The sequence below is a fragment of the Mobula birostris genome, chromosome 12, assembly GCF_030028105.1.
Source record: "Mobula birostris isolate sMobBir1 chromosome 12, sMobBir1.hap1, whole genome shotgun sequence".
In the NCBI taxonomy this organism is placed as follows: Eukaryota; Metazoa; Chordata; class Chondrichthyes; order Myliobatiformes; family Myliobatidae; genus Mobula; species Mobula birostris.
The window spans coordinates 21,533,452-21,549,956 of record NC_092381.1 but is presented as its reverse complement, the minus strand read 5'-3'; the positions used below and the strand labels follow the sequence as shown (position 1 = coordinate 21,549,956).

The following is a 16,505-nucleotide window of genomic DNA, read 5'->3' as shown; positions in this document are numbered from 1 at the left end:
TCGGAGGGAACCAAAGCACAGAGAAGACCCACATGGGGAGAAAATACAAGCTCCTTACAGCCAGCAGGGTGAATTAAACCCCTATAATTGGCGCTGTAAATAGTTTCACTAACCATTGTAATTTGTCTGTACATAGAGAACTTAAAAGAAATTTACAGCAGGACCTGCATTTTTACATACAAATAATAGAAAACACCAGTGACTATTAAAGCTAGTTAAAATTTGCCAGAAATCTTACAAACAGGAAGGAAACTCTTAAGGGACTTTAGTTTTAGTAGCAAGCAGCATGACATGGCAAGTGCGGATTTAGGGATTCTCAACAAAATAAAGTGTTCGCAATAAGAACATAGGCAACAATTGTTGCAGCCCTCCAACTTCTGGACAGTATTGTGAGAGACTCAAGGCCAACAGGTTTGACCATGCTGTATTATCTAATACAGAACAGCTGTTTGGGTTTTTCAGTGAACAGGGGATTATAAAGAAAAGAAACATAAGGGAGAGCAGAAATTACTTGAAGTGCTTTACCCACCGTCTGCTTTGGATGCATTTCAAACTCACAAGAAATTGTAGTCTATTGAAAAAGATGAAAAGTAAAACTCATCTCTAGATAAAACCTGATGATTAGTGTGTTTGTAACTTATTAACTGTAAATTTATTAATTATAAATTTATTAACTAATCATTCATTACTGCTAATATTTTGCTCAAGCGTGAATAGTATTGAAAAAGAGGTGATAATATCTCAAATAGTACGATTTTACATCTTCTATTCTGATGAGATTGTAGGTGCGCTCTATTAGCCACAGAATGTGTGGTGATATTTGTGGGCTGCCCCCACCACAACCTTGGGTGCCTTGGTTGTTAATACATATTACTACACGTTTTGATGTGCATGTAATAAGTAAATCTGAATTTTTATCAGTCGCTCTTCATGCACAAAACTAATCACTGCAAGACCAGCAATGTTCAAAAGTAGTTTTGGACTATAAAGCATTGTGGCATGAGCTAAGGTTGCCAAAAAATGAATCCTATACAAACTGGATCCTCTACAGTCTGGAACTTAAATGCAGTTGGAGCAACCCTGGAAGTAGCATTAATAATCAGCTTAAATACACATCCAAGACAAATCTCCCACACACACCCAACATATACCACAATTGTTAGAAACACTTACTGCAAGTAGTACTTAAACTGTGAAGGTTTGAAATTCTCCACACGGATGACTGTTGGACAGTTCTCGTCTTCTTTCACCTGCTTTCCATACACTCTTGAAAGAAACTCTGGTGCCCTTGCAAGCAGCACTGCTTTATGGGCCTTGAAGACAGCTGCACCCACTTGGAATGTGATATCTGCTTGATTTCCTTCTACAAGAAGCCTTTTGAAAACAAAAGAAAATTTGTATTGGATGCTGGACTCCATCAAGTTTCCAAATAAAACTGCTTTTACCATCTTGCCCCTGGAACTCTTTGTATTCAAACAACACTGTTGAGTAGCTGTTGAAATATTTCTTTTACAATCAAGTATACTTCCAAACACAACAAAGTACTAAAGTTTAAGATGGCAATAATCCAAAGAACAACTGGATCCCTATATTACCAGATGAAATGAGAAAGTTACACGCACAAAATGCTGGAGGAACTCAGCAGGTCAGACAGCATCTATGGAAAGGTATAAAAGTTTGACATTTCGGGCCAAGACCCTTCATCGGGACTCTCAATCTGAAACAACATCTCTACTCATTTCAATAGATGCTGCCTGAACTGCTGAGCTGCTCCAGCATTTTGTGTGCGTTACTCTAGTTATCCAGCATCTGCAGAATCTTGTGTTTATGACTGAGAAAATTTGTACAAAGGCATTTCAAAACGCTTGAGAACTAATGATTATTACTAGTCTTATCAGTTTTACCTTTGCTTTAACCTTACCTATGAAGTGCAAGTTCAAAGAAAATTTATTATCAAAGTACACATATGTCACCATATGCTACACTGCTACTCACTTTCTTGTGCGCATTCACAGTGGGGGAAAGTCAAGGGGAAGGAACGTCGACTCAGACCATGAGAGGCCTGCATCGGGCATTTTCATGCCTTACAAGGCACAAATTGGAAGTCTGTGTGGGGCGCCACTCCTCACACAGACACTAGAGCAATGTGTGGTTAAGTGCCTTGCTCAAGGACACAAACACGCTGCCACAGTTCAGACTCGAACTAGCAATCTTCAGATCACTAGACGAACGCCTTAACCACTTGGCCACGTGCCCAACACTGTGCCTATTCACAGTAAATACAAAAAAAACTATAGAATCAATGAAAAACTGTACACAAACAACCAATGTGCAAAAGACCACAAATTGTGCAAATACATGCCCAAAGATAACAAAATAATAATAATAAGTAATAAATATTGAGACCACTGTTATAATTCTCAACTAGAATTATTCTTTGGTTAGAATTTTTTAAATTTCTGAGTATTGCGGGGGGGAAAAAAACTTAAATCACTTGGAGGATCACTTCTGATATTCCATCCTTCATCTTCTTGTCAAGCTAGCCCGAGATCAATTCTTTACTTTCCATGAGTATCCAAGGACAAAGAAATCACAAAAAAGAACTTTGAACAATTCGAAAATTAATATTTCATCCACTGTAAATTCTTTATAAGTCAGGACGGAGGCTCACTATATCCAAACAGCAGGATAAGAAAGTGGTTCTGCAGATGGTGCAATGGTCAGAATGTTATGAGGCAAGTTTCCTTTGCTAGCAACAAAGTTCCAAGGACATTTGCTTCTAATAGTTGCCACAGAGAGTTGCCTTCCTATTCGCATGAAGTTTTACATCCGATCTTCATTATTTATTAACAAAATAGACTGGATATAAAAAAATGAATACATTAACATCCTCAAAGAATATCACCATAAAAACAATCTCTACTTGGGGCTCACCACAGAAGATCCATGGGAGAGACTACTTCTCACTTACCACATGGAACGTGAAAATACTTGCCCTAGCACGGAAACTGCAGGAGCTCGCACGAGCTGGAGAGGTACACTTGGCACTTTGTAGGACTCTGTGAAGTCAGGTGAAGAAACCTCTGAACGTCTTACTGAAGAAGGCCACATACTATACTAAAGTGGAGAATTTGACAAACATGCCAATGGCGTAGGATTTCTTGCCAATAAGAGCATCAAGAACTCAGTACGTGGGTGCCACCCAGGATCCAGCAGGCTTATTTCCCACTGCCTTGGAGCAGCACCTGTCAACATCACAGTAGTACAGGCCTACGCGCCAACAACTGACCATGAAGGTGACCAAGTGGAGGAATTTATTTTACACCCAACTCCAGGGCATTATTGACAAGGTGGACAAAAAGGCCATTCTAATCATCCAGGGGAATTGGAATACCAAGTTGGGTAACAGCTGCACTGAAAGGCTGGAAGGAATTCTGCGGCCCCTCCTGTAATGCTGTAATGAACAAGTGAGGATTACGCCTACTTGAGTTCGCCAGCTGCAACAACATGGTGCTTGCAAACACCCTTGGAGAGCACAAGGCAACACAACTCTGGACCTGGTTGCCCACCTGATAGAATACAGCATAGCCAGATCGATTGCATACTGATACAGAAAAGGTTTTGGTCTGGGATCAACAGAACCACAACAAGGGTGCTCCCAGGTGCTGATGTTGGAAGTGACCATAACCTGGTGATAATGAACTTCAGAATCAGGCTGAAGAAAGTCAAAAGTCCAAGAACATCAAAATGAAATTCAACTTGGACAGACTGAAGGTCCCCTTCATTGTTGAATCCTTCAAAGCTACAGTTGATGAAAAATTTGCACCACTGGTGACACTTGACAAAGATGCTGAAACATCGACAGCTAAGTTCAATGAACTGATGACAGAAACAGCCACTGAGATACTTGGAAAACACAGTCAGAAAACTTAACCCTGGGTAACAGAGGAGATCCTGGAAATGTGTGTCACTAGAAGAGACCTGAAGAAAACTAAGAATACAACAACAGGAGCTATAGCGTACATAGAGATCAACAAGGTCAGGAAAAACATGATCAAGGCCAAGGAAGAATGGACTGAGTGCACAGAGATAGAAGACAGCCTGAACAAGAACAGCAGACGAGCATTCCCAATTGAAGAGGACCTCCCTAAACAGTCATGAGTCAGCACCATCCAAGACAAAGGATGAAACTGTCTGACAGAAGATGAAGACATTCTCAACGGATGGACTGAGCATTGTTCAAACCTTTACATCCATCAGACCCAAGGAGACCCCAACATACTCGCAAGCCAGGACTTGTCAAACATTGACAACTTTCCAATTCTACAGGAAGAAGTAGAAGCAGCCATAAGATCACTGAAGAATGGGAAAGCTGCAGGAATAAACAACACCATGGCTGAGCTGATAAAGCATGCAGGAGAGACAGGGATGGACGTCCTCACCAATATATGCATCAAAATCTGGCAGACTGGGGAATGGCTGACACCCTGGACAAAATCACTCATCATCACTCTCCCCAAGGAGGCCAGTGCCAGAATTACAGAACCACAAGTCTTATCAGCAATGTAAGCAAAGTGATGTTGAAAGTCATCTTGAACAGACCGAAACCACAGGCAGAAGATATAATCGCCGAACAGCAGGCTGGATTCAGAAGTGGAAGTAATACAACAGAACAGATATTCAACCTCTGGGTACTGTGTGAGAAATACAGCCAACATCAACAGGACATCTTCCACGTGTTCATAAACTTAAAGAAGGCTTTCACTAGGGTGTGGTACAATGCACTCTGGGCCACAATGAAGAGATACAACCCGGGCCAGAAGCTGATCCAAACCATCAAGCAGCTCTACACTAAAGCTAGTAGAGCGGTACTTGTTCAAGGCACAGTTAGAGAGTGGTTCCACACATCAATTGGAATCCAACAAGGTTATCTCCTTTTGCCCTTGCTGTTCAATATTTTCCTGGAACAAATAATGACAAATGCCCTGGAAGACCTTATTGGCACAGTCAGCATCAGAGGACAGATCATAACCAACCTCAGGTTCACCGATGACATTGATGAATTGGCCTGCCTTGTGAACCGTCTGGACGATACATCTAGCAGACATGGCATGGAGATCCGAGCACAGAAAACTAAGCTGAACAGTGAGGAGTCAATCTCGACAAAGATCAGTCAGTGGACAGACTGTCACATGGCTCAAGTGTCTTGGCACCATCATCAACCAAGGGGGATCAAAGCCTGAAGTCCTTGCAAGGGACAAGGTAACAGTAACGCTGGCTAAACCAAAACTAATCTGGAGAGACAATAATGTCATTCTCAGATCCTCCTGCATGCACTTGTGCTTTCCATCTTCTTGTATGCAGGCAAATCATGGACTTTGACAGCAGAACTGCAAAAGAAGAAACAGGCAGTAGAAATGAGATGCTTCAGAAGGCTCTTCAGTATCTCCTATACAGACCATGTCTCAAACAACAAAGCACGAAGAACCATCACCCTGCACGTGAGACACTATGAAGACCTACTGTCCACAGTAAAGAAGAGGAAACTGAGATGATATGGTCACATAACAAGATCAAGTGGACTCTCAAAGACCATTCTTCAGGGAATGGTGCAGGGGAAAAGGAAAAAGGGCAGACAGAGGAAGAAATGGACAGATAACATTGCAGGGTGGACTGGAGAGAACTTTCCCGCGACACAGGCACTTGCCCACAGCCGTGAGAGATGGAAGTAACTGGTGCAGCGCTCATCTGTACAGTATCCCTACGACCCAGGCAAGTTGCATAACTAGGAACTTCCTTAAGTTAATATTTTGGTCCACAAGATGCCAGTCACAGAAAATTGGGTTACAACGAAGCTCACTTTTAGACACCGGAATCAGAATCAGGCTTATTATCACTGACCTATGTCCTGAAATTTGTTTTTTTTCTATGTGGCAGCAGTACAGTGCAAGACAAAAAAAAAGTTACAATAAAAAATAAAACAGAGCCAAAAAAAGGAATAGTCAGATAGTGTTACAGGCTTCATGGACCATTCAGAAATCTGACAGCAGAAAGGAAGAAGATGCTCCTAAAATGTGGAGTATGGCTCTTCAGAATCCTGTACCTCTTCCCTGATGGTAGGAATGAGAAGAGGTCCCAGATGGTGAGAATCCTTAAAGATAGACTTGAGGCACTGCCTTTTGAAGATGTCCTTGATGGCGAGGATGCTTGCACCCCAGCAGGGTCACTGGATAGAAATCAGAAGCTGAATTTCAAAATGGGTTTCCCCTTTCCACATCTGAAACCCACAAAGCAATGCGTTGCAGAAGTAGTTAGTGTTAGTTGAGACCACAAAATCCAAGGATTAAAACTTGGCAAGACATTCTTGCACATGATCAATGGGCCACATGGCTCAAGTCTTACGGTCTTATTATTTCAAGAACAAAAGCAAGTCCAAATCATCTTCTAGCCCTGGATATTCAGTAGCTCACTGGTGGCCATTTATCAATTATCACTCCATTCAAGTTTATGAAGCCTACTTCAACATATCAGCTATACCATTTCTATCTGTGCTCCAAGTTTTACACATTTCCTTTCATCTTTTCTATTTTCTGTCTACTGCCATCATCTCTGTTTTGTAAAGCCCTCCATATTCTGCTGAAGCAAAGGTGCTTGGGGTTGGAGAGGTGATCATTGCTGTATTAGTGCCTTAGGCTTTTATGTTTAATATTGTACATAATATATTATCCAATATCATGATATCAACAATGATTTCAAAGGAAGCCATTTCCTACCTACCTAACATTTCTTCTAATATAGCCAAATGCCTATAATTTTACTGCATGTCCTCTTTTCCTCTCTTTAAAGTTCGAAGTAAATTGTATTATCAAAGTACATATATTAATTTTCTTGTAGGCATACTCAAAAATCTATAGAATAATAACTATAACAGACTAGGGTGTTTAACCAGAGCGTAGAAGACAAACTATGCAAATGCAAAAAGAAATAACAATAATATTAATAAATAAGCAACAAACATCAAGAACATGAGATGAAGAGTCCTTGAAAGTGAGCCCATTGATTATGGGACCATTTCAATGATGGGACAAGTAAAGTTGAGTGAAGCCATCCCCTTTTGTTCAGAGTCAGATGGATGAGGGTTAGTAACTGTTCCTGAACCTTGTACATTCTTCCTGATGGCAGCAGCAAGAAGAGACCGTGTCCTGGGTGGTGAGGGTCCCTAATGATGGATGTTGCTTTCCTACGACAGCATTTCATGTAGATTTGTTCAATGGTTGGGAGGGCTTTACCCATGTTGGACTGGGCCTGATGGAATGTTCTGACAGTCCTGTCAACATGGTCTGTATCATTTTTCAGACAACCCATGGCAACAGTTAACCTCATACTGAGTTATGTTCCCACAACATTTAGCTGGATAATGTGGATTGTGACTTGGTATGGAAAAGAATTTTGGTGGAGTTATTTGAAAAAGTCACAGAGATGATTGCAGAGATGAGGTAATGTTGCAACTCTATAAAGCTCTGGTTAGGTCACATCTGAAATATTGTGTTCAATTCTGGTTGACTCACTATAGGAAGGATGTGGAAGCTTTAGAGAGGGTGCACAGATTTACCAGGATGCTGCCCAGACTACAGAGCATGTTTGATGAGGATAGATTAAGTAAAATAAGGCTTTTCTCTTTGGAATGAAGGAGGATTTGATAGAGGTGCACAAGATAATAAGAGGCATAGATTAAGTGGCCAGCCAGAGAGTTTTGCTTAGGGCGAAAATGGCTAACACAAGAGTGCATAGTTTTAAGGTGACTGACGAAAGTATGGAAGAATGCCAAAGGTAGTTTGTTGTTGTTTTTTTTTCCATACAGAGAATGATGTGTGTGTGGAACAACCTGCCAGTGGTGGTGATAAAGACAGATATACTAGGGACATTAAAAAAAACTCTTAGGTAGTCACTTGAATGATAGAAAGATAGAGGGCTATGCAAGAGGAGAGGGTTACATTTATCTTAGAGAAGGATTAAAGGTCAGAACAACATTGTGAGCCGAAGGGCTTGCACTGTGCTGTAATGTTCCATGTTCTTTGATTGATAACGGGAAGATGGCTAATGATAACCGGAAGATGGTAATTGGAAATGTCACATTAAGATTGAAGGCAATGAATAAAAGTGGCTTAGCAGAATTTAACACAAAACTGGCTTGGAAGATTGAGAAGAGGTGGAAAATTGGAACAAGAACAGAGATAGTGAGATTATGATACAGAAGGAAACAGGGCATTTGGCTCAAAGTCAGCATCAAATCACCCATTTACACCAGTGCAAATCAAACCCCTATTCTCGCCACATTCTCATCAGTTCTCCCTGGAGTTTAATCACTCAACCACTAGGGTATTTTACAATGGCCAATTAGATTAGATTAGGTTAGATTGAGGACACGTAGTTCTCTTTTATTGTCATTTAGTAATGCATGCATTAAGAAATGATACAATTTGTTCCTCCAGAATGATATCACAGAAACACAAGACAAACCAAGACTAAAAAGACTGACAAAAACCACATAATTATAACATATAGTTACAACAGCGCAAAGTAATACCGTAACTTGGTGAAGAACAGACCATGGGCACGGTAAAAAAAAAAGTCTCAAAGTCTCTCGAAAGTCCCATCATCTTACGCAGACGGTTGAAGGGAGAAACTCTCCCTGCCATGAGCTTCCACCTTGCCAATGCAGCATTCTGGAAGCACTGACCACAGTTCGATTCCGAGTCCGTCCGAAAACTTCGAGCCTCCGACACCGAGCACCATCTCTGCCGAGCACTTCGACCCCGGCCCCGGCAACAGGCAAAAGGCAAAGCTGAAGATTTGGGGCCTTCCCCTCCGGAGATTCTCGATCACACAGTAGCGGCGGCAGCGAAGCGGGCATTTCAGAAGTTTCTCCAGATGTTCTTCCATGCTTCTCACGTCTGTCTCCATCAAATCAGGATTGTGCACGGCCTCTATTTAACAAATACGATATCATTTCACCGGAGAGGCCGCGTGCGCTGCATCACGCCATCTTCTCCTCCCCTCCCCTGAAGCGACCAGACTGCACACCTTTGGGAGGTGGGAGGAAAGCAGAGCATCCAGAGAAACAGAGAGAACATGCAAACCACATCGGCGCTCTCGGTCAGAACTGAACCCAGGTTCTGGCTCTGTGAGACAGTGGCTCCCATTGACCTGGGGGCAGGTATGCCAAGCTTGCTTAAGGTGGCAAGGTTGGTTGAGAAAACAGTTAAGAAAGCATTTAGGATTGTGGGCTTAATTACAGAAGCAAAGAGACAAAAGCACCTAGCACATGATTAAAGCACCAGCCTGGTCATAACCAGCATCGTATCCAGTGCTGGGCACTACAGTTCAGGAAAAGTTTGAAGGCTTTCAAGATAGTGCTGGAAAAAAACTGCCAAATTGATTCCAGGGATGACATACTTTGGTTATTGGATGAAATAAATGAGGTCTAATGAGAACTTGATTGGTCCCTTGCACCAAAAACAAGAAATGCCGACAAATAAAACATTATCGCAGAACGATAACTTGTTTCTTTTTCAACAGATACTGCCAGACAGGCCAAGTGTTCCAGCATTTCCTGTTTTTATTTCAGATTTCCAACATCTACAGTCAGTTATTCTCTTGGTTGCTGTTTTCAATGACACGTGCATAATGATTGGCATGGGCATGGTGAGCCATTTCTATGACGTAGGGCATGGTGACTCTGTGAATCTTGTTCTCGTGTTGTGTTAAGATGTAGAATTGTCATTCTTCTGGTAGTATAACTTCACTAAAGAAGAAGAAGAAAGCCCTTAACTCCGAGTGGACTCATCGGGATGCCGTCATGACGGCATTTTTTTTTTAGCAGGCTTTCTTATTTTTACAAGGCTGAGTTGCTAGCTCGACGCTCAACCCAGCACGGATGAAAAGCGTGCAAGGGAGCTGGCTGGACTCAAACTCGGGAGCCTTCGCTCTGAAGTCCGGCGCTGATGCTACTACACCCCCAGCCTTCACTATCTTTGGTAATAAATTTTATATAATCGTCTACACACATGTAAATTTTCTCATGATTGTAGTGTAGCTGATTCTATTTTTTCCAGTAGCTTCTCAGTTTTTCTGTGGCAAACCACTTGAATCTGGCTATTTCATATGTTGTCAATGGATTGTGCTTTATTTCTAGTCTGACTGAGAGATGATCACAATTTATTCATACTTTGCTCTTATAACATTTAATAAAATGACCATAATCTCTGCTTTATGTCTCATTCATAATTTATGAAGAACCTCTCTATTGGTATCACCAGATCCAATAGATGTGACCTGACTGCTAGTTCAGAAAAAAAACTAGTCATGCTTGTATGCTTGCCTAGACACGTACTTCAACAAGGAATATGGTGAATCAGAGCCACCGGGGCAAAACAGTTCAGAGTTGACCAAAGTCAAGATATACTTGATCTGTTTCAGACACTTCATTCCCCCTTTGAGATCTACCCATCTCAGGGCATGGGCCAATGACAGATATCACTCTCAAGGCAATGGATACTTTAGGATTCAGATTTAACATCGCTGGCATATGTCGTGAAATTTGTTGTTTTGCAGCAGAACAATGCAATACATAGCAACAAAAGCTATCAATCACTATAAAAAAGTATATAATAAAAAAAATTAAATAAGTAGCACAAAGAGAAAGGGAAAATACTGAGGAAGTGTTCATGGATTCATTGTCCATTCAGAAATCTGATGGCGGAGGGGAAGAAGTTGTTCCTGAAACATCGAGTGTGTGTTTTCAGACTCCTGTACCTTCTCCTTGATGGTAGCAATAAGAGGGCATGTCCTGGGTGATGGGGGTTCTTAACGATAGGTGGTGCCTTTTTGCGACATCGCCTCTTGAAGGTTTCCTGGATGCTGGGGAGGCTAGTGTCCATGATGGAGCTGGCTTGAGTTTGCAGTCTTCTGCAGCTTTTTCTAATTCTCTGCAGTGGCCCCTCCACGCCAGATGGTGATGCAACCAGTTAGAATGTTCTCCACAGTACCTCCGTAGAAATTTGCGAGTGTCTTTGGTGACGTACCAATTCCCTTCAAACTCCTGATGAAATATAGCCGCTGTCATGTCTTCTGTGTAATTGCATTGATATGTTGGGCCCAGGATAGATCTTCAGAGACGTTGACACCCAGGAACTTGAAAACTGCTCACCATAGCCTTTTATAAGTTTATTTCCCACACCTCTGCTCTCAATCTCAGACAGAGCTCTCCTTCTTCCCCAGTTTCTGCATTCAACAAACAACTGTTTACAATAACTGTTAGCTGCAAAAAAACACAAATCCATCACTGGCACGTATTCCCCACATTTCAAAGGGACCACTTTGTGATTCCCTGGTCACTCTTTCATTTCCGCCTACTACTGTCAGTATTGTGTAGCACTTTCCCACGCAATCACAGGGGCTTTTTCACCTCTCCCCTTACCACCACCAAGGGACCAAACTGGCTCTCTACATTAGTCAGTATTCACTTGCACTTCTTCTAATCTCGTGCCCTGCAGTTGGAGTTCACAATGCGGTCTTCTCCACGCTGAAGAAATAAAATGCAAACTGGGTGATTGCTTTGCAAGGCGACTATGTTCAATGTGCAGGACAGACCCCAAGTTTCTAGTTGCCTGCTGCTTTAGACCTCTCTGTCTGTGGCATCCTGAACTGTTAAAAGGACCAACACACGCCTGAAGAGCAAGCCCTGCACACAACAGCTTGCCAGACTCTATATTGAATTCTCCAACTTTAAATAGCTTATAGTTTACTCCTTCTATTTGTATCCAGACAGGTCATTTCTGCTTAACATTCCTCTCTTCTTTATTTATCACATGTACATCAAAACGTAAATCAGCGAGGATTGTGCTAGGCAGCCTGCAAGTGTCACCAGCATATCATGCCCACCGTCACTAACCCTAACTGTGTGTCTTTGCATGTGGCAGGAAACCAGAGCACCTGGAGGAAACCCACCTGGTTATGGGGACAACATAAAAACTCCTTACAAGCAGCAGCAGGAATTGAACCCTCAACTTACAGCTGGCTACTGTAGAGAGTAGTGCTACCACGCCACCGCCCTGCATTACCCAAACTTCACCACATTAGCAATACAGTACCCAATTTTTGACCCACCACCCATTTAGAACATGCATTGACCATAGTGCATAATTAAGGCACTTCGGCCCACCATCTTCTGCTAACTCTTTAACCCTACTCTAAGATTGATCTAGCTTTTCCATCCCACGCAGCCCCCCATTTTTTTTTCATCCACGTGCCTGTCCAAGAGCCTCTTAAATCTCCCTCATTGGTAGGGTGGTCCACACTCTTAAAAAAAAACCTACCTCTGCCTCCCCTGCATACTCTCTTCCAAACACCTTAAAGTTATGCTTCTCATACTAGTCAAACAATACCTTTATTCCACCCACTACCCTATTTCACTTTCCACTTTCTCTGTCATCACTGCCAGGTATGGAAACACCAATGCCCTTGAACGGAAAACCCTACAAAAAGTAGAGGATATGGCCCAGTCCATCACGGGTCCTCCTTTCCACTGAGCACCACCGCAGGAAAGCAGCATCCATCATCAGCGACCCCAGACACCCAGATCATGCTCTCTTCTCACTGCTGCCAACAGGGAGATACAGGAGGCTCAGGAACATTTATCACCCCCCATCCAGTGGATAACTTCACTTGCCCCATCACTGAACTATTCCCACAACCTAAAGACTCACTTTTAAGGACTTCTCATCCCATGGTCTCAATATTTATTGCTTTTTTTTTTTTCTCTTTTGTATTTACACAGTTCGTTGTGTTTTGCACACTGGTTGTCTGTGCTGTTGGCTGTGGTCTTTCATTGATTCTATTATGGTTTTTGGATCTACAGAGGACGCCTGCAAGAAAACGAAACTCAGAGTTGTATATGGCGACATATATACACTTTGATAATAAACTTTCTTTGAACTTTGAACCTGCATTGACTACTTTCCCCCAAAGATCAAGGACCTTTGTTTGATATTGGAATAGGTTTATTATTGTCATACGTACCAAGATACAGTGAAAAGTTTGTCTTGCATACAGATCAAATTGTAGGTTTTCTCAAATAAAACAGCAGAAGTGTTTTCTGTTTCAGAAAAGCTGTAACAACTCCTTTATTGAGCACCAAAACACTGAACACAAAGCACGCTAAAAATCCTTTACATAATCTCATCATCACGTCACACCAGCCTCTAAAACTGAAACCTCAACTCAACGTCAGTGGTTGTGAATTATGTACATTTCCACCAATGATGTTACCGTACAGAGGCCCCCCTCCTGAATTCACTAAAACCAGCATGGTGAATCTCTCTGGAGATCAGAAGAGCCGTCTGGCTCAGGGCCCATGTTCCTAGGGTGCCTCCAGCTTGTCCGGAGGTGTGTTGACATGCTCACGGTCATGTCATGACGGCAGGGGCCTGGTAGCGGAATCCTCCAAATCTGGATGGGTCTGTTTTAGGAGATCTACCAAAATACATTCAGGTTTACCTCTCTTATCCATAACAAAATTCTTTTCTCCCCTTTCCAAAACACAGAACGGGCCATCGTAAGGGGGCCTAAGGGGATGTTGGTAGAGGAAAATAAATGAGGTAGAACATAGATTAACGGGAACCCAAGAGTGTTGAATGCCATGATGGGAGGTAGGAATAGGTGAAAAGGAATTGAATTTACTGAGGAGAGTGGAACACTGTTGAGAGGCCAACAAGGCGGTTGGGGCGTTAGGAATGAAATCACCAGGCACTCGTAACGGCTGCCTGTATACCAACTCAGCCACAGGTCCTCTTTTGGAGCTGTTGTGAGCCTCAGCAGGACAAACGGGAGACGACCATGCCAACATTCATCAGTCAGGGAAGCCCTCAGAGCAGTCTTTAAGGAGCAGTGAAACCACTCACAAAGGCCCTTGGACAGCTGGTGATAGGCCGTGGTGTGATGTAGCCTAACTTCGGGGCTCTGGGCCATCGAGGTCTGCGACTGTGGTCAGAGGAAATATCAGGTGGGGTGCCAAACCAAGCGCTGATGAATGTGCCTGAGTCACATCTGCGCTGTTGTTGACGCTAGAGGGACCACCTCTGGCCTGGAACCCACCGTGTTCACAGACCTGATATCCCAACGCGCTGGCACTGTCGAAGCTGCAAGGCGGTCAGCACTTCATAGCACTCTTACCAAAGCGACTGTGGTAAAAGCACAGACCCAGAGTAGTCTGCTTCACAGCTGCCGGCATCCTCATGTTGGGGTTCTTGTTGACCGGGCTTATTGAGGTAGAGAAAGGAGGAGGAATGATGCATCGCTGCCTGGCTGAGTATAGACCATCAGCCATTTTAGCAAGCTCCCTACAGTCCATCAGGGGTGCATTTGCTGTGCGAACTTAATCAGGCACTTACTGCATGAAGAGTTCTTTAAAAATAAAACAAAGGATGGTGATTTCTCAGGAGAGACAGCATGTGGTCCATCAGCTCTAAAGGCTTACCATTGTCAAGGCCGGGCAAAGACAGCAAAATGTTTGGCGCACTCAGACACTCCAAAAGTCTGTTAAAGGTGAATTTTCAGCGATCGGTATGCAACTCTCACTTCGGCTCGCGGCTTAATATAGGGGGTGATAGTCCCCGGCCCAGCCAAACTTGTTTTGGGTGGATGCTGCGCAAAGTGTCCCGTTACCAGTCAGTACCATGAAATAACAAACAGTACACAATGCGATTAAATGATTGAGCTTTATAATTCTTAATTTGACTATATGGTTAGTAAAGAAAAAAATAAGAAAAAGAACCCATTCTCATGAAACAGTCTAATGCGCAAACATTGCAGCTCACTGATAAGTTGGTCGTCTACCATCGATCTCCGATCATCGCTGACCTTCGGACCCCCACTCCAAGGCCGCCCCGTCCGGCGGTCTACCAACTCTCTCCATTCGCATCTTCTCTCCTCATCTGTTCCTGGCAAAAGACTGCGAAAATCTCCCTTCCAGACTCACAAGGAAGAACAACATTCCTCTCATTGGATAGCCCCCACATTCCAAAACCCCGTTATCTCTAGTCATAACCCAAACAGTGCTGCTACAGAGAAACCACTACATCAGCAGTGAAACCTTACAGCATGTTACAGGTATTTATCGTGTTCAGGCAGGTGTTCTAGTAGACTCCCCACTCTTGCAACCATGGAGCTGCTGAGCAGTGCTACTACATAGAAACCCTTGGCATTGTTGGCGACAGCATTTTGTTCCTAAAACTCTTCAAAACGGCTGCGTTCACCGACATGTTCAATAACTCTGGAATTGTCATAGACCTCTGGGATCACCAGTGTAGGTTTTCAGAAATAAAACAATGGAGGTGTTCTATGCTTCAGAAAAGCTGTAGCAACTCACTTACAGATCACAAAACTGAATGCAAAGCGATAAAAACCCTTTACATAATCTTGTCATCATGGCAGAGTAGCCTCTTAAACTGAAACCCCAATTCAATGTAAGGTATTGTGAGTTATGTACATTTCCACCAATTACGTAATGCTACAAAGTCATCACACAGTGCATTGACCTAAAATAACAAAGCAGGAAAAAAGTGTAAAGCCACCAAAAAAGTACAGTGCAGATAAACAATAAAGTGCAAGATCTTGACGAAGTAGTTTGTGAGGTCGTGTCCATTTTATTGCACAAGATGTCTACTCAAAAGTCTGATAAGAGCAGGTTAAAAGCTGTCCTTGGGCCCGGTGGTACCTGCTTTCATGCTTTTGTATCTTCTGCCTAATGGGAGAGGACAGAATGTCCAGGGTGGGGGAATCTTTGACCTGAAACTTTAACCATTTTTCTTACTACAGATAGTACCTAACTGTTGAGATTTTCCAGCATTTTCCATTTCTACTTAAGAACGCTCTTAATGATGAAAGGGCACTTAGTTTCATTAAATATTCACTCTAATATAGCTAAGCTTATAGGAAGGTATTACCTACCTGAGAAGATCCTTATTTAACTGCGAAGCCAGGACTTCTTTCAATATTTGTCGTTCATTTCTAGCTCTCTCCTGGAAACCTTTGCTGCTTTCCAGAGTTGGAACTCTGAGCACAATTTTTCCATTCCACATGGCCATTTCCAAGGTTTCTGATTGGAGATTATTCCCATTTATTTCATGGCAACCATCTAAATAAAAAAACATGAAAATACAATTAAGTTGACTGCCACATTGCTCAGGACAAAGGATCTGGATGAATTATTGGAGATCCTGCAAGCACTCCTTTGCAGAAATACCCCATTTGTAACTAGCTACATGTCAACCAGTCACACAGCAGGTTTACATTCAAGGCTGAGACAGACTGATGTCTGGAATCAAGGTGCATTCAAGGATAGGGAACTGGATTTAATGTGGAGGTTCAGCCAAAACCTGTTTCCATGCTGGAGCACACTCAAGAATCTGTCGAGTGTATCCTTTACCTTTCTCTTAAGAGTTCAA

General features: G+C 42.6%; 1 protein-coding gene across 3 annotated transcripts in view; it reads right to left on the bottom strand.

Moving 5' to 3' along the window:
* Positions 1 to 16,505, bottom strand: part of btbd8 (BTB domain containing 8) — a 120,257-nt gene that overhangs the window by 97,130 nt on the left and 6,622 nt on the right. For 2 of the 3 annotated variants that reach the window (XM_072273422.1, XM_072273421.1), the window contains exons 2-3: positions 16,009 to 16,195; positions 1,174 to 1,374 (exon numbers count right to left, since the gene is read on the bottom strand). In XM_072273422.1, coding sequence (XP_072129523.1) covers positions 1,174 to 1,374; positions 16,009 to 16,145 — 338 coding nt within the window. In that variant the 5' untranslated portion in view covers positions 16,146 to 16,195. The remainder of the gene's footprint in view (positions 1 to 1,173; positions 1,375 to 16,008; positions 16,196 to 16,505) is intronic. The other variant, XM_072273423.1, reaches the window with a different exon arrangement.